The sequence below is a fragment of the Oncorhynchus masou genome, unplaced genomic scaffold, assembly GCF_036934945.1.
Source record: "Oncorhynchus masou masou isolate Uvic2021 unplaced genomic scaffold, UVic_Omas_1.1 unplaced_scaffold_1522, whole genome shotgun sequence".
In the NCBI taxonomy this organism is placed as follows: Eukaryota; Metazoa; Chordata; class Actinopteri; order Salmoniformes; family Salmonidae; genus Oncorhynchus; species Oncorhynchus masou.
The window spans coordinates 43,433-68,517 of record NW_027005246.1 but is presented as its reverse complement, the minus strand read 5'-3'; the positions used below and the strand labels follow the sequence as shown (position 1 = coordinate 68,517).

At 37.9% G+C, this 25,085-nt stretch overlaps 1 protein-coding gene across 1 annotated transcript in view; it reads left to right on the top strand.

The window, feature by feature from the left end:
* LOC135531122 (receptor-type tyrosine-protein phosphatase mu-like) overlaps positions 1-25,085 on the top strand; it is a gene marked incomplete at its 5' end in the record, with an annotated part of 120,569 nt that overhangs the window by 67,546 nt on the left and 27,938 nt on the right. The window contains 3 exons of the mRNA XM_064959240.1: positions 986-1,203; positions 3,496-3,573; positions 4,009-4,035. Of these exons, the coding sequence (XP_064815312.1) occupies positions 986-1,203; positions 3,496-3,573; positions 4,009-4,035 (323 nt within the window). The remainder of the gene's footprint in view (positions 1-985; positions 1,204-3,495; positions 3,574-4,008; positions 4,036-25,085) is intronic.

Sequence of the window (25,085 nt, the reverse complement as noted above, 5' to 3'; positions counted from 1 at the left end):
CTATGGAGTAGAATACCATGATGAGGCTCATTGGAGCAGAATACCATGATGAGACTCTATTTCTAAGGAGTAGAATGCCATGATGAGGATCTATGGAGTAGTAAACAGTGAAGAGGCCACCCTGGGATGCTGGCCTTCTAGGCAGAGTTCCTCTGTCCAGTGTCTGTGTTCTTTCGCCGATCTTAATCTTTTCTTTTTATTGTCCAGTCTGAGATATGGCTTTTTCTTTGCAACTCTTCCTTGAAGACCAGCATCACGGAGTCGACTCTTCACTGTTGACGTTGAGACGGTTGTTTTGCGGGTACTATTTAATGAAGCTGCCAGTTGAGGACTTGTGAGGCATCTGTTTCTCAAACTGACTCTCTAATGTACTTGTCCTCTTGCTCAGTTGTGCACCGGGGCCTCCCACTCCTCTTTCTATTCTGGTTAGAGCCATCATCCTCTTTACCATCATCTCTCTACCATCATCCTCTCTGCCATCATCCTCTCTTCCATCATCCTCTCTTCCATCATCCTCTCTAACATCATAGTCTCTACCATCATCCTCTCTTCCATCATCCTCTCTACCATCATCCTCTCTACCATCATCCTCTCTACCATCATCCTCTCTACCATCATAGTCTCTACCCTCATCCTCTCTACCATCATCCTCTCTACCATCATCCTCTCCACCATCATCCTCTCCACCATCATCCTCTCTTCCATCATCCTCTCTACCATCATCCTCTCTACCATCATCCTCTCTCCAATCATCCTCTCTACCATCATCCTCTCTACCATCATCCTCTCCACCATCATCCTCTCTTCCATCATCCTCTCTACCATCATCCTCTCTACCATCATCATCTCCACCATCATCCTCTCTACCATCATCCTCTCTACCATCATCCTCTCTACCATCATCCTCTCCACCATCATCCTCTCTTCCATCATTTGTTTAACTCTTTTCCTTATGACGTTACTGTTATTATGTTCTCCTAAACAGGAAGCTGGCTAAGAAGCGTAAGGAGACGTTGAGCAGTACTCGACAGGAGATGACAGTGATGGTTAACTCTATGGATAAGAGTTATACGGAGCAGGGGACAAACTGCGACGAGGCCTTGTCGTTCATGGACACTCACAGCCAAACCCTCAACACCAGGAGTGAGTGTACCCTCACACTCAATGGCCGTAGCGAGTGCACCCTCGCTGTCAATGGCAGAAGTAAGTATTCAGGAATCCAGGTTGCTCTATACATATATATATATATATTATGTTTACAAAAGTCCATTTGGTTTTCCTTATATAAAGTCATTGTTTATGAGTGCATGCAATTTTACCCTTGGCCTCAACGTCTATTCTGACAATCTTTAGTAAATAGTCTGGTAGTGATAGCTGTCTGGACTTCTCTCCTGTCTAGTGGTCACTGGTCAACACATGCAGCCGCTCCCCTGCCCTCTTTAATCTCATTGACTTAATGCCCATGAAATTGACTTCAGTACAGCTACTAAACCTAAAACTCCACACAGTTAATAGCAACACATAACCATAAATAACATACAATCCTACAACACTTCAGTCTCCGATTAGACCTAACAGCTCAGTCTGTAGGTTCGCTTCTCTCCAGCCCCCTTATAATCTAATGTAAATATATCTATTGATAAATCTAATGTAGATATATCTAATGTAGATATATCTAATGTAGGTATATCTAATGTAGATATATCTAATGTAGGTATATCTAATGTAGGTATATCTAATGTAGGTATATCTAATGTAGGTATATCTAATGTAGATATATCTAATGTAGATATATCTAATGTAGTTATATCTAATGTAGGTATATCTAATGTAGATATATCTATTGATATATCTAATGACATATCAAATGTAGATATATCTAATATAGACCTATCTAATGTAGATATATCTAAAGTAGGACTATCTAATGTACATATATTTAATGATATATCTAATGTAGGCCTATTTAATGTAGATATATCTAATGTAGATATATCTAATGGAAACCTATTTAATATAGGTCTATGTATTGTAGATATATCTAATGTAGATATATCTAATGTAGATATATCTAATGTAGGCCTATTTAATGTAGATATCTCTAATGTAGGCCTATCTAATGGAAACCTATTTAATATATGTCTATTTATTGTAGATATATCTAATGTAGATATATCTAATGTAGATATATCTAATGTAGGTATATCTAATGTAGGTATATCTAATGTAGATATATCTAATGTAGATATATCTAATGTAGGCCTATCTAATGTAGGCCTATCTAATGGAAACCTATTTAATATATGTCTATTTATTGTAGATATATCTAATGTAGATATATCTAATGTAGGCCTATCTAATGCCCATGAACTTGGTGTCAGTACAGTATGCACTGCAGCAACAGCAACCCCACACACCTCAGTGTCTTAACATCTAACACGCTACAATCCTTATGCTGATGTTGACTTCAATACAATAATTACAGCTACATGGGTAGCTAATGACAGCATTTTACCTTGACATCACCCTAAATCCTAACAACAACACCTAAGCTAAACCTAAAGACACTACCTTACCTTAGTCTCTGGGTAGATGTGGTGCAGCTGGGGATAGGACTCAGAGATTACATCCTCCTCTTCCTCCTCCTCTTCCTCCTCCTCCTCCTCCTCCTCCTTCAGTCTGTCTCCCCAAGCTCTGCAGGAGACACTTAAGCTTTGACCTCGACTGACTGTCTATCACTGTGGTTGTCCTAAAACGGATGAAGTCCTCATCCCTCTAATGTTGTCTTGTTCACACCCCTCCCTCTTTGTCCAAAGCCTCTGTCCACCGTTATCTCTGTCCTTATCCCAGTAATATTGCCCTACGGTCCTTGTCTCTCCTGTCCTAAAGCCTGAGCCCCCTGATTAAAAAAAAAAAAATCATATTTAATTTATTTCACCTTTATTTAACCGGGTAGGCCAGTAAATGAGAACTTGTTTACATGGTGTTGGTCCTAGATGGTGTTGGTCCTAGATGGTGTTGGTCCTATATGGTGTTGGTCCTAGATGGTGTTGGTTCTAGATGGTGTTGGTCCTCGATGGTGTTGGTCCTAGATGGTGTTGGTTCTAGATGGTGTTGGTTCTAGATGGTATTGGTCCTAGATGGTGTTGGTCCTAGATGGTGTTGGCCCTAGATGGTGTTGGTCCTAGATGGTGTTGGTCCTAGATGGTGTTGGTCCTAGATGGTATTGGTCCTAGATGGTGTTGGTCCTCGATGGTGTTGGTTCTAGATGGTGTTGGTTCTAGATGGTGTTGGTTCTAGATGGTGTTGGTTCTCGATGGTGTTGGTCCTAGATGGTGTTGGTCCGAGATGACATGATGTTGGTCCTAAACTACTAGACTAAATTACTACTAAGCTACTAAGATTATATGATTCACATAAATTGTATTAATGTTCAATGATTATGTTGAGATTCAATAACTATATAATTGACGATTGTTTATTTTCTGTCTCTAGCTGTGTTGTCCCCTTCCTCCTTCACCCTGAATAAGTCTAATAATCTCAGTTCAACGCTCCCCAAGTCCTACTACCCAGGTAAACACTTTTAAACACACACCATTCTGTTACTATATATTATACTCACGGTAGGAAGTAGAGAGTACAAGTCAATGGTTGGAAAACAGTACCTAGCGATGAGCTGACAAGAGTGTTTATCTTCTAACCTTTTAACCTGGGCCGTTGTTGGATCAGTCATTTTAGTAAACATACTCTTTATGAAGGCACAAGCTATATTTGTGCCTTTCCATATCAACAGTCCTCAGAGTCTCTTTGTGTGAGATGTAATAGTTCTTATGTCTTCAGCTATAAGCCTATATTCTTCTGTCTATTCTTCTTCTAGCCTCGGTCTATAATCACATTCACTCTGTTATTTAGTTCTTCTCCATTCTTATCTCCTATTCTTTTATTTACCTCTATTTTCTCTCTCTCTCCTTCCTCCAATCTCTGCACTTGTTTTGGGGTTATGACCAGATCCCTTTGTGCCGACTGCTATCTTAGGTGAGACAAATCTTCTTTTACCACTATTCCCATTTCTGCTCTGAGTTTTATTATGGAATTTGCCGTTTAACTTGCTTATATTTTAAGCCTTTGTAAAATATATATATATATATATACATATACACACTACCGTTCAAAAGTTTGAGGTCATTTAGAAATGTCCTTGTTTTTGAAAGAAAAGCTACATTTTGTTTTTACATTAAAATAACATCAAATTGATCAGAAATACAGTGTAGACATTGTTAATGTTATAAATGTCTTTTGTTGCTGGAAATGGCTGATTTTTTAATGGAATATCTACATTAAAGGCCCATTATCAGCAACCATCACTCATGTGTTCCAATGGCACGTTGTGTTAGCTAATCCAAGTTTATCATTTTAAAATGTCTACACTGTACAGTGTACAATACAGTGTAGACATTGTTAATAATGTTGTATCTGGAAATGGCAGATTTTTAATGGAATATCTACATAGGTGTACTAAAAGCTAAAACACTAAAAACAACATGCCTTTCTGACTCAGTACAAAATTGCACACAAATAAATACATACAGGCTCGAGTAGTAAATACACTCTAGTCTACTCTAGAGGGACATTATCAGCAACCATCACTCCTGTGTTCCAATGGCACGTGGTGTTAGCTAATCCAAGTTTATAATTTTAAAAGGCTAATTGTTCTGAGAAATGAAATCTATTCCATTCGAGAAATTGCCAAGAAACTGAAGATCTCGTACAACGCTGTGTACTACTCCCTTCACAGAACAGCGCAAACTGGCTCTAACCAGAATAGAAAGAAGAGTGGGAAGCCCCGGTGCACAACTGAGCAAGAGGACAAGTACATTAGAGTGTCTAGTTTGAGAAACAGATGCCTCACAAGTCCTCAACTGGCAGCTTCATTAAATACTACCAACAGTGAAGAGGCCACTCCAGGATGCTGGCCTTCTAGGCAGTGTTCCTCTGTCCAGTGTCTGTGTTCTTTTGCCCATCTTAATCTTTTCTTTTTATTGGCCAGTCTGAGATATGGCTTTTTCTTTGCAACTCTGCCTAGAAGGCCAGCATCCCGGAGTTGCCTCTTCATTGTTGGCGTTGAGACTGGTGTTTTGTGGGTACTATTTAATGAAGCTGCCAGTTGAGGACTTGTTTCTCAAACTTGACACTCTAATGTACTTGTCCTCTTGCTCAGTTGTGCACTGGGGCCTCCCACTCGTCTTTCTATTCTGGTTAGAACCACTTTGCACTGTTCTGTGAAGGGAGTAGTACACAGCGTTGTACGAGATCTTCAGTTTCTTGGCAATTTCTCGCATGGAATAGCCTTCATTTCTCAGAACAAGAATAGACTGACGAGTTTCAGAAGAAAGGTCTTTGTTTCTGGCCATTTTGAGCCTGTAATCAAACCCACAAATGCTGATGTTCCAGAATCTCAATAAGTCTAATTTAGGCCAGTTGTATTGCTTCTTTGTGCCAACATAATTGCAAAAGTGTTTTCTAGTGATCAATTAGCCTTTTAAAATGATAAACTTGGATTAGCTAACACCACGTGCCATTGGAACACATGAGTGATGGTTGCTGATAATGGGCCTTTAATGTAGATATTCCATGAAAAAATCTGCCGTTTCCAGCAACAAAAGACATTTACAACATTAACTATTTCTGATCAATGTTATTTTAATGTAAAAACAAAATGTAGCTTTTCTTTCAAAAACAAGGACATTTCTAAATGACCCCAAACTTTTGAACAGTAGTGTATATATATATATATTTTTTTTCATGAAAAAGAGACTGTGTCCCCTTTAGGTTTTGGTCAGCTCTGTTACTGAAAGTCATCTTTCATATCTGCCTGCTGCTTCTCCCTCCTCCCCTTCCCCCTCTCCATCTTCCTCATCCTCCTCTTCCTCTTTCCTTTCCTCCTCTTCCACATCGCTCCCTTCCTCCTCTTGCTCCTCTTTCCCTTCCTCCTCTTCCTCCTCTTCCTTCTCTTTCCCTTCCTCTTCTTCCTCCTCTTCCTTCTCTTTCCCTTCCTCCTCTTCCTCCTCTTTCCCTTCCTCCTCTTCCTCTTTTCCTTCATCTTCCTCCTCTTCTTTCTTCCTCATCCTCCTCCTCTTCCTCCCTGTATATCTCTGTGGTTTCCCTTGGGCTGAGGCTGGCTTCACTCCATCCCATCTGCATTGTGTGTGCCGTGTGTGTGATGTCACATATACTATGGGTATGATGTCACCGGCGTAACATGTATTACCTCTCATATGCATGTGGACTGGATGTGGGGGGATGTGTAGGTAGTGCACCCCAACCTATCGCCATGGCCACTGTTACTACAGTTACTTGTACAATCACTCTAGTACACTTAAAAAATAGAGAAGGGAAGAGATCAACCACTTATATAAACACACAGAGAGAGAGAGAGATCAACCACTTATATAAACAGAGAGAGAGAGAGATCAACCACTTATGTAAACAGAGAGAGAGAGAGATCAACCAATTATATAAACAGAGAGAGAGAGATCAACCACTTATATAAACAGAGAGGGGGAGAGAGAGAGAGAGAGAGAGATCAACCACTTATATAAACAGAGGGGGAGAGAGAGAGATCAACCACTTATATAAACAGAGAGAGAGAGAGAGAGATCAACCACTTATATAAACAGAGAGAGAGAGAAAAATCAACCACTTATATAAACGGAGAGAGAGATCAACCACCTCTATAAACAGAGAGAGATCAACCACTTATATAAACAGAGACAGAGAGGGAGAGAGAGATCAACCACTTATATAAACAGAGAGAGGAAGAGGGATAGCGATCAACCACTTATATAAACGCAGAGAGAGAGAGAAGTCAACAAGTTATATAAACAGAGACAGAGAGAGAGAGAGAGAGATCAACCACTTATATAAAGAGAGATCAACCACTTATATAAACATAGAGAGAGAGATCATCCACTTATATAAACAGAGAGAGAGAGGGAGATCAACCACTTATATAAACAGAGAGAGTGATCAACCACTTATATAAACAGAGAGAGAGAGAGAGAGATCAACCACTTATATAATCAGAGAGAGAGAGAGAGATCAACCCCTTTATAAACAGAGAGAGAGAGGGAGAGATCAACCACTTATATAAACAGAGAGAGGAAAAGGGAGAGAGATCAACCACTTATATAAACGCAGAGAGAGAGAGAGAGAAGTCAACGAGTTATATAAACAGAGACAGAGAAAGGGAGAGAGATCAACCACATATAAAGAGAGAGAGAGAGATCAACCACTTATATAAACAGAGAGAGATCAACCACTTATATAAACAGAGATAGAGAGAGATCAACTACTCATATTAACAAAGAGAGAGAGATCAATCACTTATATAAACAGGGAGAGAGAGGAAGAGAGATATCAACCACTTATATTAACAGAGAGAGAGATCAACCACTTATATAAACAGAGAGAGGGAGAGAGAAATCAACCACTTGTATCAACAGAGAGAGAGAGAGAGAAATATATCGACCACTTATATCAACAGAGGGAGAGAGAGATATATCAACCACTTATATAAACAAAGAGAGAGAGAGATCAACAACTTACATAAACAGAGGGAGAGAGAGATCATCCACTTATATAAACATAGAGAGAGAGAGAGAAATCAACCACTTGTATCAACAGAGAGAGAGAGAGAAATATATCAACCACTTATATCAACAGAGGGAGAGAGAGATATATCAACCACTTATATAAACAGAGAGAGAGGGAGAGAGATCAACCACTTATATAAACAAAGAGAGAGAGAGATCAATCACGTATATAAACAGGGAGGGAGAGAGAGATCAACCACTTATATAAACAAAGAGAGAGAGAGATCAATCACTTATGTAAACAGCGAGAGAGAAAGAGAGAGATCAACCACGTATATAAACAAAGAGAGAGATCAACCACTTATATAAACAGAGATAGAGAGAGATCAACTACTTATATTAACAGAGAGAGTGAGATCAATCACTTATATAAACAGAGAGAGGGAGAGAGAGAGATCAACCACTTACATAAACAGAGGGAGAGAGAGATCAACCACTTATATAAACAGAGAGAGAGAGATCATCCACTTATATAAACATAGAGAGAGAGAGAGATCAACCACTTATATAAACAGAGAGAGAGAGAGAGAGAGAGAGAGAGAGAGAGATCAACCACTTATATAAACAGAGAGAGATCAACCACTTATATAAACAGACAGAGAGAGGGAGATCAACCACTTATATGAACAGAGAGAGAGATCAACCACTTATATAAACAGAGAGAGAGAGAGAGAGAGATCAACCACTTATATAAACAGAGAGAGAGATCAACCACTTATATAAACAGAGAGAGGGAGAGAGAGAGATCAACCACTTACATAAACAGAGGGAGAGAGATCATCCACTTATATAAACATAGAGAGAAGAGAGAAATCAACCACTTATATCAACAGAGAGAGAGAGAGAGAGAAATCAACCACTTATATAAACAGAGAGAGAGAGAGAGAGATCAACCACTTATATAAACAGGGGGAGAGAGATCAACCACTTATATCAACAGAGGGAGAGAGATATATCAACCACTTATATAAACAGAGAGAGAGAGAGAGAAAGAGAGAGATCAACCACTTATATAAACAAAGAGAGAGAGAGATCAATCACATATATAAACAGGAGAGAGAGATGGAGAGAGAGATCAACCACTTATATAAACAAAGAGAGAGAGAGATCAATCACTTATATAAACAGAGAGAGAGAGAGAGAGATCAACCGTTATATAAACGGAGAGAAAGGGAGAGAGAACAACCACTTATATAAACAGAGAGGTTGAGAGGAAGAGATCAACCACTTATATAAACAGAGAGAGAGATCAACCACTTATATAAACAGAGAGAGAGATCAACCACTTATATAAACACAGAGAGAGAGAAAGAGACGTATAGAGAGAGAGAGAGAGTTCAACCACTTATATAAACAGAGGGGATCAACCACTTATATAAACAGAGAGAGAGAGATCAACCACTTATATAAACAGAGAGAGAGAGAAAAATCAACCACTTATATAAACAAAGAGAGAGAGAGATAAATCACATATATAAACAGAGAGAGAGAGTTCAACCACTTATATAAACAGAGAGAGGGAGAGAGAGAGATCAACCACTTACATAAACAGAGGGAGAGAGAGATCAACCACTTATATAAACATAGAGAGATAGAGAGAGAGAGAGAGAGAGAGAGAGATCAACCATGTATATAAACAGAGAGAGAGAGAGATCAAACATTTATATAAACACAGAGAGAGAGAGAGATCAACTACATATATAAACAGATTGAGAGGGATATAGATCAATCACTAATATAAATAGAGAGGGGAAGAGGGAGAGATCAACCACTTATATCAACAGAGAGAGAGAGAGAAATCAACCATGTATATAAACAGAGAGAGATCAAACATTTATATATACAGAGAGAGAGAGATCAACCACTTATATCAACAGAGAGAGAGAGAGAAATCAACCACTTATATAAACAGTGACAGAGAGAGATCAACCACTTATATAAACAGAGAGACAGATCAACCACTTATATCAACAGATCAACCACTTATATAAACAAAGAGAGAGAGAGAGATCAATCACGTATATAAACACAGAGAGAGAGAGAGAGATCAACCCTTATATAAACGGAGAGAGAGAGATCAACCACTTATATAAACACAGAGAGAGAGAAAGAGAGAGAGAGATCAACCACTTACATAAACAGAGGGAGAGAGAAATCAACCACTTATATAAACAGAGACAGAGAGAGAGATCAACCACTTATATAAACCTTAGACAGAGAGAGAGATCAACCACTTATATAAACAGAGGGGGAGAGAGATCAACCACTTATATCAACAGAGAGAGAGAGAGATATCAACCAATTATATAAAAACAGAGAGAGAGAGAAAATCAACCACTTATATAAATACAGAGAGAGATCAATCACCTATATAAACAGGGAGAGAGAGAGAGGAGAGAGATCAACCACTTATATAAACAGAGAGAGAGAGATCAATCACCTATATAAAACAGGGAGAGAGAGAGGGAGAGAGATCAACCACTTATATAAACAGAGAGAGAGAGAAAAATCAACCACTTATATAAAACAGAGAGAGAGAGATCAATCACTTATATAAACAGGGAGAGAGATATCAACCACTTATATAAACAGAGAGAGAGAGAGATCAACCACTTATATAAACGGAGAGAGATCAACCACGTATATAAACAGAGAGAGAGAGATCAACTACTTATATTAACAAAGAGAGAGAGAGATCAATCACGTATATAAACAGGGAGAGAGAGGGAGAGAGATATCAACCACTTATATAAACAGGGAGAGAGATCAACCACTTATATAAACAGAGAGAGATCAACCACTTATATAAACAGAGAGAGGGGAGAGAGAGATCAACCACTAACATAAACAGAGGGAGAGAGAACAACCACTTATATAAATAGAGAGGTTGAGAGGAGAAATCAACCACTTATATAAACAAAGAGAGAGATCAATCACGTATAGAAACAGAGAGAGATAGAGAGAGATCAACCACTTATATAAACAAAGAAGAGAGAGAGAGAGAGAGATCAACCACTTATATAAACGGAGAGAGATCAACCACGTATATAAACAGAGAGAGAGAGATCAACTACTTATATTAACAAAGAGAGAGAGAGATCAATCACGTATATAAACAGGGAGAGAGAGGGAGAGAGAGAGATCAACCACTTATATAAACAGGGAGAGAGATCAACCACTTATATAAACAGAGAGAGAAAAATCAACCACTTATATAAACAGAGAGATCAATCACCTATATAAACAGAGGAGAGAGAGAGATCAACCACTAACATAAACAGAGGGAGAGAGAACAACCACTTATATAAATAGAGAGGTTGAGAGGGAGAAATCAACCACTTATATAAACAAAGAGAGAAGATCAACGTATATAAACAGAGAGAGATAGAGAGAGATCAACCACTTATATAAACAAAGAAAGAGAGAGAGAGAGAGATCAACCACTTATATAAACAGGGGGAGAGAGAGAGAGATCAACCACTTATATAAACAGAGAGAGGAGAGAGAGATATCAACCACTTATATAAACACAGAGAGAGAGAGAGATCAACCACTTATATAAACAAGAGAGAGAGAGAGAGATCAACCACTTATATAAACACAGAGAGAGAGAAAGAGTGAGAGAGATCAACCACTTATATAAACAGAGAGAGAGAGATCAATCACCTATATAAACAGGAGAGAGAGAGGGAGAGATCAACCACTTATATAAACAGAGAGAGAGAGACAAATCAACCACTTATATAAATACAGAGAGAGAGAGATCAATCACCTATTTAAACAGGGAGAGAGAGAGAGGGAGAGAGATAACAACCACTTATATAAACAGAGAGAGAGAGAGAGAGATCAACCACTTATATAAACGGAGAGAGATCAACCACGTATATAAACAGAGAGAGAGAGAGATCAACTACTTATATTAACAAAGAGAGAGAGAGATCAATCACGTATATAAACAGGGAGAGAGAGGGAGAGAGATATCAACCACTTATATAAACAGAGAGAGATCAACCACTTATATAAACAGAGAGAGGGAGAGAGAGAGATCAACCACTAACATAAACAGGGTGAGAGAGAACAACCACTTATATAAATAGAGAGGTTGAGAGGGAGAAATCAACCACTTATATAAACAAAGAGAGAGAGATCAATCGCGTGCAGAAACAGAGAGATAGAGAGAGATCAACCACTTATATAAAAAGAAAGAGAGAGAGAGAGAGAGAGATCAACCACTTATATAAACAGAGAGGAGAGAGAAAGATCAACCACTTATATAAACAGGGTGAGAGAGAGAGAGATATCAACCACTTATATAAACACAGAAGAGAGGAGAGATCAACCACTTATATAAACAGAGAGAGAGAGAGAAAGATCAACCACTTATATAAACACAGAGAGAGAGAGAGAGATATAAACAGAGAGAGATATCAACCACTTATATAAACAGAGGGGGAGAGAGAGATCAACCACTTATATAAAGAGAGAGATCAACCACTATATAAGAAAGAGAGATCAATCACATATATAAACAGGGAGAGAGAGGAGAAAATCAACCACTTATATAAACAAAGGAGAGAGATCATATCACAACCATATATAAACAGGGAGAGATAGAGGGAGAGAGAGATCAACCACTTATATAAAACAGAGAGAGAGAGAGATCAACCACTTATATAAACAGAGAGAGGGAGATAGATCAACCACTTATATAAACAGAGAGGGGAAGAGGGAGAAATCAACCACTTATATAAACAGAGAGAGAGAGATCAACCATGTATATAAACAGAGAGAGATCAAACATTTATATAAACAGAGAGAGAGATCAACCACTTATATCAACAGAGAGAGAGAGAGAAATCAACCACTTATATAAACAGAGACAGAGAGAGATCAACCACTTATATAAACATTGAGAGAGTGGGAGAGAGAAATCAACCACTTATATAAACAGACAGATCAACCACTTAGAGACAGATCAACCACTTATATAAACAAAAGAGAGAGAGAGATCAATCACGTATATAAACACAGAGAGAGAGAGAGATCAACCCTTATATAAACGGAGAGAGAGAGATCAACCACTTATATAAACACAGAGAGAGAGAAAGAGAGAGAGATCAACCACTTACATAAACAGAGACAGAGAGAAATCAACCACTTATATAAACAGAGGAGAGAGAGAGATCAACCAATTATATAAACAGAGAGGGGAGAGAGATCAATCACTTATATAAACAGGATCAACCACTTATATAAACAGAGAGAGAGGGAGAGAGAGAGAGGGAGAGAGATCAACCACTTATATAAACAGAGAGAGAGAGATCAACCACTTATATAAACAGAGAGAGAGAGATAGGGAGAGATCAACCACTTATATAAACAGAGAGAGAGAGAGAGGGAGAGAGAGATCAACCACTTATATAAACAGAGAGAGATCAACCACTTATATAAACAGACAGAGGGAGAGATCAACCACTTATATGAACAGAGAGAGATCAATCACTTATATAAACAGGGGAGAGAGAGAGAGAGAGATCAACCACTTATATAAACAGAGAGAGAAAAATCAACCACTTATATAAACGGAGAGAGAGAGAGAGATCAACCACTTCTATAAACAGAGAGAGATCAACCACTTATATAAACAGAGACAGAGAGGGAGAGAGAGATCAACCACTTATATAAACAGAGAGAGGAAGAGGGAGAGAGATCAACCACTTATATAAACAGAGAGAGAGAGAAGTCAACGAGTTATATAAACAGAGACAGAGAGAGAGAGAGATCAACCACTTATATAAACATAGAGAGAGAGATCATCCACTTATATAAACAGAGAGAGAGAGAGAGAGGGAGATCAACCACTTATATAAACAGAGAGAGAGAGAGAGAGATCAACCATTTATATAAACAGAGAGAGGGTGATCAACCACTTATATAAACAGAGAGAGAGAGAGATCAACCACTTATATAATCAGAGAGAGAGAGAGAGATCAACCCCTTTATAAACAGAGAGAGAGAGGGAGAGATCAACCACTTATATAAACAGAGTGAGAGAGGGAGATCCACCACTTATATAAACAGAGAGAGGAAGAGGGAGAGAGATCAACCACTTATATAAACGCAGAGAGAGAGAGAGAAGTCAACGAGTTATATAAACAGAGACAGAGAGAGGGAGAGAGATCAACCACATATAAAGAGAGAGAGAGATCAACCACTTATATAAACAGAGAGAGATCAACCACTTATATAAACAGAGATAGAGAGAGATCAACTACTCATATTAACAAAGAGAGAGAGATCAATCACTTATATAAACAGGGAGAGAGAGGAAGAGAGATATCAACCACTTGTATCAACAGAGAGAGAGATCAACCACTTATATAAACAGAGAGAGGGAGAGAGAAATCAACCACTTGTATCAACAGAGAGAGAGAGAGAGAAATATATCAACCACTTATAACAGAGGGAGAGAGAGATATATCAACCACTTATATAAACAAAGAGAGAGAGAGATCAACAACTTACATAAACAGAGGGAGAGAGAGATCATCCACTTATATAAACATAGAGAGAGAGAGAGAAATCAACCACTTGTATCAACAGAGAGAGAGAGAGAAATATATCAACCACTTATATCAACAGAGGGAGAGAGAGATATATCAACCACTTATATAAACAGAGAGAGAGGGAGAGAGATCAACCACTTATATAAACAAAGAGAGAGAGAGATCAATCACGTATATAAACAGGGAGGGAGAGAGAGATCAACCACTTATATAAACAAAGAGAGAGAGAGATCAATCACTTATGTAAACAGTGAGAGAGAGAGAGAGAGAGATCAACCCTTATATAAACGGAGAGAGATCAACCACGTATATAAACAAAGAGAGAGATCAACCACTTATATAAACAGAGATAGAGAGAGATCAACTACTTATATTAACAGAGAGAGTGAGATCAATCACTTATATAAACAGAGAGAGGGAGAGAGAGAGATCAACCACTTACATAAACAGATGGAGAGAGAGATCAACCACTTATATAAACAGAGAGAGAGAGATCATCCACTTATATAAACATATAGAGAGAGAGAGAGATCAACCACTTATATAAACAGAGAGAGAGAGAGAGAGAGAGAGAGATCAACCACTTATATAAACAGAGAGAGATCAACCACTTATATAAACAGACAGAGAGAGGGAGAGATCAACCACTTATATGAACAGAGAGAGAGATCAATCACTTATATAAACAGGGAGAGAGAGGGAGAGAGATATCAACCACTTATATAAACAGAGAGAGAGATCAACCACTTATATAAACAGAGAGAGGGAGAGAGAGAGATCAACCACTTACATAAACAGAGGGAGAGAGAGATATATCAACCACTTATATAAACAGAGAGAGAGAGAGAAAGAGAGAAATCAACCACTTATATAAACAGAGACAGAGAGAGAGAGAGATCAACCACTTATATAAACAGAGGGGGAGAGAGAGAGATCAACCACTTATATCAACAGAGGGAGAGAGAGATATATCAACCACTTATATAAACAGAGAGAGAGAGAGAAAGAGAGAGATCAACCACTTATATAAACAAAGAGAGAGAGAGATCAATCACGTATATAAACAGGGAGAGAGAGATGGAGAGAGAGATCAACCACTTATATAAACAAAGAGAGAGAGAGATCAATCACTTATGTAAACAGAGAGAGAGAGAGAGAGATCAACCCTTATATAAACGGAGAGAACGGGAGAGAGAACAACCACTTATATAAACAGAGAGGTTGAGAGGGAGAGATCAACCACTTATATAAACAGAGAGAGAGATCAACCACTTATATAAACACAGAGAGAGAGAAAGAGAGAGAGAGAGAGAGAGTTCAACCACTTATATAAACAAAGAGAGAGAGAGATAAATCACATATATAAACAGGGAGAGAGAGAGGGAGAGAGAGAGAGAGTTCAACCACTTATATAAACAGAGGGGGAGAGAGAGAGATCAACCACTTATATAAACAGAGAGAGGGAGAGAGAGAGATCAACCACTTACATAAACAGAGGGAGAGAGAGATCAACCACTTATATAAACATAGAGAGATAGAGAGAGAGAGAGAGAGATCAACCATGTATATAAACAGAGAGAGAGATCAAACATTTATATAAACACAGAGAGAGAGAGAGATCAACTACGTATATAAACAGATTGAGAGGGAGATAGATCAACCACTAATATAAATAGAGAGGGGAAGAGGGAGAGATCAACCACTTATATCAACAGAGAGAGAGAGAGAAATCAACCATGTATATCAACAGAGAGAGAGAGAGAAATCAACCACTTATATAAACAGAGACAGAGAGAGATCAACCACTTATATAAACATTGAGAGAGTGGGAGAGAGAAATCAACCACTTATATAAACAGAGAGACAGATCAACCACTTATATCAACAGATCAACCACTTATATAAACAAAGAGAGAGAGAGAGATCAATCACGTATATAAACACAGAGAGAGAGAGAGATCAACCCTTATATAAACGGAGAGAGAGATCAACCACTTATATAAACACAGAGAGAGAGAAAGAGAGAGAGAGATCAACCACTTACATAAACAGAGGGAGAGAGAAATCAACCACTTATATAAACAGAGACAGAGAGAGAGATCAACCACTTATATAAACCTTAGACAGAGAGAGAGATCAACCACTTATATAAACAGAGGGGGAGAGAGATCAACCACTTATATGAACAGAGGGAGAGAGAGAGATATCAACCAATTATATAAACAGAGAGAGAGAGAAAAATCAACCACTTATATAAATACAGAGAGAGATCAATCACCTATATAAACAGGGAGAGAGAGAGGGAGAGAGATCAACCACTTATATAAACAGAGAGAGAGAGAAAAATCAACCACTTATATTAATACAGAGAGAGAGAGATCAATCACCTATATAAACAGGGAGAGAGAGAGGGAGAGAGATCAACCACTTATATAAACAGAGAGAGAGAGAAAAATCAACCACTTATATAAATACAGAGAGAGAGAGATCAATCACCTATATAAACAGGGAGAGAGATATCAACCACTTATATAAACAGAGAGAGAGAGAGAGATCAACCACTTATATAAACGGAGAGAGATCAACCACGTATATAAACAAAGAGAGAGAGAGATCAATCACATATATAAACAGGGAGAGAGAGGGAGAGAGATATCAACCACTTATATAAACAGGGAGAGAGATCAACCACTTATATAAACAGAGAGAGATCAACCACTTATATAAACAGAGAGAGAGAGAGATCAAACATTTATATAAACACAGAGAGAGAGAGAGATCAACTACGTATATAAACAGATTGAGAGGGAGATAGATCAACCACTAATATAAATAGAGAGGGGAAGAGGGAGAGATCAACCACTTATATCAACAGAGAGAGAGAGAGATATCAACCAATTATATAAACAGAGAGAGAGAGAAAAATCAACCACTTATATAAATACAGAGAGAGATCAATCACCTATATAAACAGGGAGAGAGAGAGGGAGAGAGATCAACCACTTATATAAACAGAGAGAGAGAGAAAAATCAACCACTTATATTAATACAGAGAGAGAGAGATCAATCACCTATAAAAACAGGGAGAGAGAGAGGGAGAGAGATCAACCACTTATATAAACAGAGAGAGAGAGAAAAATCAACCACTTATATAAATACAGAGAGAGAGAGATCAATCACCTATATAAACAGGGAGAGAGATATCAACCACTTATATAAACAGAGAGAGAGAGAGAGATCAACCACTTATATAAACAAAGAGAGAGAGAGATCAATCACATATATAAACAGGGAGAGAGAGGGAGAGAGATATCAACCACTTATATAAACAGGGAGAGAGATCAACCACTTATATAAACAGAGAGAGATCAACCACTTATATAAACAGAGAGAGGGAGAGAGAGAGATCAACCACTAACATAAACAGAGGGAGAGAGAACAACCACTTATATAAATAGAGAGGTTGAGAGGGAGAAATCAACCACTTATATAAACAAAGAGAGAGATCAATCGCGTGCAGAAACAGAGATAGAGAGAGATCAACCACTTATATAAACAAAGAAAGAGAGAGAGAGAGAGATCAACCACTTATATAAACAGAGGGGGAGAGAGAGAGAGATCAACCACTTATATAAACAGGGTGAGAGAGGGAGAGAGATATCAACCACTTATATACACAGAGAGAGAGAGAGAGAGATCAACCACTTATATAAACAGAGAGAGAGAGAGAGAGAGATCAACCACTTATATAAACACAGAGAGAGAGAAAGAGTGAGAGAGTTCAACCACTTATATAAACAGAGAGAGAGAGAAAAATCAACCACTTATATTAATACAGAGAGAGAGAGATCAATCACCTATATAAACAGGGAGAGAGAGAGGGAGAGAGATCAACCACTTATATAAACAGAGAGAGAGAGAAAAATCAACCACTTATATAAACGGAGAGAGATCAACCACGTATATAAACAGAGAGAGAGAGATCAACTACTTATATTAACAAAGAGAGAGAGAGATCAATCACGTATATAAACAGGGAGATTGAGGGAGAGAGATATCAACCACTTATATAAACAGGGAGAGAGATCAACCACTTATATAAACAGAGAGAGGGAGAGAGAGAGATCAACCACTAACATAAACAGAGGGAGAGAGAACAACCACTTATATAAATAGAGAGGTTGAGAGGGAGAAATCAACCACTTATATAAACAAAGAGAGAGAGATCAATCGCGTGCAGAAACAGAGAGAGATAGAGAGAGATCAACCACTTATATAAACAGGGAGAGAGAGAGGGAGAGAGATCAACCACTTATATAAACAGAGAGAGAGAGAAAAATCAACCACTTATATTAATACAGAGAGAGAGAGATCAATCACCTATATAAACAGGGAGAGAGAGAGGGAGAGAGATCAACCACTTATATAAACAGAGAGAGAGAGAAAAATCAACCACTTATATAAATACAGAGAGAGAGAGATCAATCACCTATATAAACAGGGAGAGAGATATCAACCACTTATATAAACAGAGAGAGAGAGAGAGATCAACCACTTATATAAACGGAGAGAGATCAACCACGTATATAAACAAAGAGAGAGAGATCAATCACATATATAAACAGGGAGAGAGAGGGAGAGAGATATCAACCACTTATATAAACAGGGAGAGAGATCAACCACTTATATAAACAGAGAGAGATCAACCACTTATATAAACAGAGAGAGAGAGAGATCAAACATTTATATAAACACAGAGAGAGAGAGAGATCAACTACGTATATAAACAGATTGAGAGGGAGATAGATCAACCACTAATATAAATAGAGAGGGGAAGAGGGAGAGATCAACCACTTATATCAACAGAGAGAGAGAGAGAAATCAACCACTTATATAAACAGAGACAGCGAGAGATCAACCACTTATATAAACATTGAGAGAGTGGGAGAGAGAAATCAACCACTTATATAAACAGAGAGACAGATCAACCACTTATATCAACAGATCAACCACTTATATAAACAAAGAGAGAGAGAGAGATCAATCACGTATATAAACACAGAGAGAGAGAGAGAGATCAACCCTTATATAAACGGAGAGAGAGAGATCAACCACTTATATAAACACAGAGAGAGAGAAAGAGAGAGAGAGATCAACCACTTACATAAACAGAGGGAGAGAGAAATCAACCACTTATATAAACAGAGACAGAGAGAGAGATCAACCACTTATATAAACAGAGGGGGAGAGAGATCAACCACTTATATCAACAGAGGGAGAGAGAGAGATATCAACCAATTATATAAACAGAGAGAGAGAGAAAAATCAACCACTTATATAAATACAGAGAGAGATCAATCACCTATATAAACAGGGAGAGAGAGAGGGAGAGAGATCAACCACTTATATAAACAGAGAGAGAGAGAAAAATCAACCACTTATATTAATACAGAGAGAGAGATCAATCACCTATATAAACAGGGAGAGAGAGAGGGAGAGAGATCAACCACTTATATAAACAGAGAGAGAAAAATCAACCACTTATATAAATACAGAGAGAGAGATCAATCACCTATATAAACAGGGAGAGAGATATCAACCACTTATATAAACAGAGAGAGAGAGAGAGATCAACCACTTATATAAACGGAGAGAGATCAACCACGTATATAAACAAAAGAGAGAGAGATCAATCACATATATAAACAGGGAGAGAGAGGAGAGAGATATCAACCACTTATATAAACAGGGAGAGAGATCAACCACTTATATAAACAGAGAGAGATCAACCACTTATATAAACAGAGAGAGTGAGAGAGAGAGATCAACCACTAACATAAACAGAGGGAGAGAGAACAACCACTTATATAAATAGAGAGGTTGAGAGGGAGAAATCAACCACTTATATAAACAAAGAGAGATCAATCGCGTGCAGAAACAGAGAGAGATAGAGAGAGATCAACCACTTATATAAACAAAGAAAGAGAGAGAGAGAGAGATCAACCACTTATATAAACAGAGGGGGAGAGAGAGAGAGATCAACCACTTATATAAACAGGGTGAGAGAGGGAGAGAGATATCAACCACTTATATACACAGAGAGAGAGAGATCAACCACTTATATAAACAGAGAGAGAGAGAGAGAGAGAGAGAGATCAACCACTTATATAAACACAGAGAGAGAGAAAGAGTGAGAGAGTTCAACCACTTATATAAATACAGAGAGAGAGAGATCAATCACCTATATAAACAGGGAGAGAGAGAGAGATCAACCACTTATATAAACAGAGAGAGAGAAAAATCAACCACTTATATAAATACAGAGAGAGAGAGATCAATCACCTATATAAACAGGGAGAGAGAGAGGGAGAGAGATATCAACCACTTATATAAACAGAGAGAGAGAGAGATAGATCAACCACTTATATAAACGGAGAGAGATCAACCACGTATATAAACAGAGAGAGAGAGATCAACAACTTATATTAACAAAGAGAGAGAGAGATCAATCACGTATATAAACAGGGAGATTGAGGGAGAGAGATATCAACCACTTATATAAACAGGGAGAGAGATCAACCACTTATATAAACAGAGAGAGAGAGAGATCAACCACTAACATAAACAGAGGGAGAGAGAACAACCACTTATATAAATAGAGAGGTTGAGAGGGAGAAATCAACCACTTATATAAACAAAGAGAGAGAGATCAATCGCGTGCAGAAACAGAGAGAGATAGAGAGAGATCAACCACTTATATAAACAAAGAAAGAGAGAAAGAGAGAGAGAGAGATCAACCACTTATATAAACAGAGGGGGAGAGAGAGAGAGATCAACCACTTATATAAACAGGGTGAGAGAGGGAGAGAGATATCAAACCACTTATATACACAGAAAGAGAGAGAGATCAACCATTTATATAAACAGAGAGAGAGAGAGATCAACCACTTATATAAACACAGAGAGAGAGAAAGAGAGAGAGAGAGTTCAACCACTTATATAAACAGAGGGGGAGAGAGAGAGAACAACCACTTATATAAACAGAGAGAGAGAAAAATCAACCACTTATATAAACAAAAGAGAGAGAGATCAATCACATATATAAACAGGGAGAGATAGAGGGAGAGAGATATCAACCACTTATATAAACAGAGAGAGAGAGATCAACCACTTATATAAACAGAGAGAGAGAGGTCAACCACTTATATCAACAGAGAGAGAGAGAAATCAACCAGTTATATAAACAGAGAGAGAGAGATCAACCATGTATATAAACAGAGAGAGATCAAACATTTATATAAACAGAGAGAGAGAGATCAACCACTTATATCAACAGAGAGAGAGAGAGAAATCATCCACTTATATAAACAGAGACAGAGAGAGATCAACCACTTGTATAAACAGAGTGGGAGAGAGAGAGATCAACCACTTATATAAACATTGAGAGAGTGGGAGAGAGAAATCAACCACTTATATAAACAAAATGAGAGAGAGATCAATCACGTATATAAACACAGAGAGAGAGAGAGATCAACCCTTATATAAACGGAGAGAGAGAGATCAACCACTTATATAAACACAAAGAGAGGGAGAAAGAGAGAGAGAGATCAACCACTTACATAAACAGAGACAGAGAGAGATCAACCACTTATATAAACCTTAGACAGAGAGAGATCAACAACTTATATAAACAGAGGGGGAGAGAGAGATCAACAACTTATATAAACAGGGAGAGAGAGGGAGAGCGAGATCAACCACTTATATAAACAGAGAGAGATCAACAACTTATATAAACAGAGAGAGTCGAGAGAGAGAGAGATCAACCACTTATATAAACAGAGAGAAAGAGAGAAAGAGATCAACCACTTATATAAACAGAGAGAGAGAACAACCACTTATATAAATAGAGAGGGGAGAGGGAGAGATCAACCACTTATATAAACAGAGGGAGCGAGATCAACCACTTATATAAACAGAGAGAGAGAGATCATCCACTTATATAAACATTGAGAGAGAGAGATCAACCACTTATATCAACAGAGATAGAGAGAGAAGTCAACCAGTTGTATAAACAGAGAGAGAGAGAGATCAACCACATATAAACAGAGAGAGAGAGAGAGAGATCATCCACTTATTTAAGCAGAGAGAGAGATCGACCACTTATATTAACAAAGAGATAGAGAGAGATCAACTACTTATATTAACAAAAGAGAGAGATCAATCACTTATATAAACAGGGTGAGAGAGGGAGAGAGAGATCAACCACTTATATAAACAGAGGGTGAGAGAGAGATCAACCACTTATATAAACAGAGAGAGATCAACAACTTATATAAACAGAGGGGGAGAGAGAGATCAACAACTTATATAAACAGAGGGGGAGAGGGAGACCAACCACTTATATAAACAGGGAGAGAGAGGGAGAGAGAGATCAACCACTTACATAAACAGAGAGAGAGAGAAAAATCAACCACTTATATAAATACAGAGAGAGAGAGATCAATCACCTATATAAACAGGGAGAGAGAGAGGGAGAGAGATATCAACCACTTATATAAACAGAGAGAGAGAGATAGATCAACCACTTATATAAACGGAGAGAGATCAACCACGTATATAAACAGAGAGAGAGAGAGATCAACTACTTATATTAACAAAGAGAGAGAGAGATCAATCACGTATATAAACAGGGAGATTGAGGGAGAGAGATATCAACCACTTATATAAACAGGGAGAGAGATCAACCACTTATATAAACAGAGAGAGGGAGAGAGAGAGATCAACCACTAACATAAACAGAGGTAGAGAGAACAACCACTTATATAAATAGAGAGGTTGAGAGGGAGAAATCAACCACTTATATAAACAAAGAGAGAGAGATCAATCGCGTGCAGAAACAGAGAGAGATAGAGAGAGATCAACCACTTATATAAACAAAGAAAGAGAGAAAGAGAGAGAGAGAGATCAACCACTTATATAAACAGAGGGGGAGAGAGAGAGATCAACCACTTATATAAACAGGGTGAGAGAGGGAGAGAGATATCAAACCACTTATATACACAGAAAGAGAGAGAGATCAACCATTTATATAAACAGAGAGAGAGAGAGATCAACCACTTATATAAACACAGAGAGAGAGAAAGAGAGAGAGAGAGTTCAACCACTTATATAAACAGAGGGGGAGAGAGAGAGAACAACCACTTATATAAACAGAGAGAGAGAGAAAAATCAACCACTTATATAAACAAAGAGAGAGAGAGATCAATCACATATATAAACAGGGAGAGATAGAGGGAGAGAGATATCAACCACTTATATAAACAGAGAGAGAGAGATCAACCACTTATATAAACAGAGAGAGAGAGGTCAACCACTTATATCAACAGAGAGAGAGAGAAATCAACCAGTTATATAAACAGAGAGAGAGAGATCAACCATGTATATAAACAGAGAGAGATCAAACATTTATATAAACAGAGAGAGAGAGATCAACCACTTATATCAACAGAGAGAGAGAGAAATCATCCACTTATATAAACAGAGACAGAGAGAGATCAACCACTTGTATAAACAGAGTGGGAGAGAGAGAGATCAACCACTTATATAAACATTGAGAGAGTGGGAGAGAGAAATCAACCACTTATATAAACAAAATGAGAGAGAGATCAATCACGTATATAAACACAGAGAGAGAGAGAGATCAACCCTTATATAAACGGAGAGAGAGAGATCAACCACTTATATAAACACAAAGAGAGGGAGAAAGAGAGAGAGAGAGATCAACCACTTACATAAACAGAGACAGAGAGAGAGATCAACCACTTATATAAACCTTAGACAGAGAGAGATCAACAACTTATATAAACAGAGGGGGAGAGAGAGATCAACAACTTATATAAACAGGGAGAGAGAGGGAGAGCGAGATCAACCACTTATATAAACAGAGAGAGATCAACAACTTATATAAACAGAGAGAGTCGAGAGAGAGAGAGATCAACCACTTATATAAACAGAGAGAAAGAGAGAAAGAGATCAACCACTTATATAAACAGAGAGAGAGAACAACCACTTATATAAATAGAGAGGGGAGAGGGAGAGATCAACCACTTATATAAACAGAGGGAGCGAGATCAACCACTTATATAAACAGAGAGAGAGAGAGATCATCCACTTATATAAACATTGAGAGAGAGAGATCAACCACTTATATCAACAGAGATAGAGAGAGAAGTCAACCAGTTGTATAAACAGAGAGAGAGAGAGATCAACCACATATAAACAGAGAGATAGAGAGAGAGAGATCATCCACTTATTTAAGCAGAGAGAGAGATCGACCACTTATATTAACAAAGAGATAGAGAGAGATCAACTACTTATATTAACAAAGAGAGAGAGATCAATCACTTATATAAACAGGGTGAGAGAGGGAGAGAGAGATCAACCACTTATATAAACAGAGGGTGAGAGAGAGATCAACCACTTATATAAACAGAGAGAGATCAACAACTTATATAAACAGAGGGGGAGAGAGAGATCAACAACTTATATAAACAGAGGGGGAGAGGGAGACCAACCACTTATATAAACAGGGAGAGAGAGGGAGAGAGAGATCAACCACTTACATAAACAGAGAGAGATCAACCATGTATAGAAACAGAGAGAGAGAGAGAGATCAAACATTTATATAAACACAGAGAGAGAGAGAGAGATCAACCACGTATATAAACAGAGTGAGAGGGAGATAGATCAACCACTAATATAAATAGAGAGGGGAAGAGGGAGAGATCAACCACTTATATCAACAGGGTGAGAGAGGGAGAGAGATATCAACCACTTATATACAGAGAGAGAGAGAGAGATCAACCAC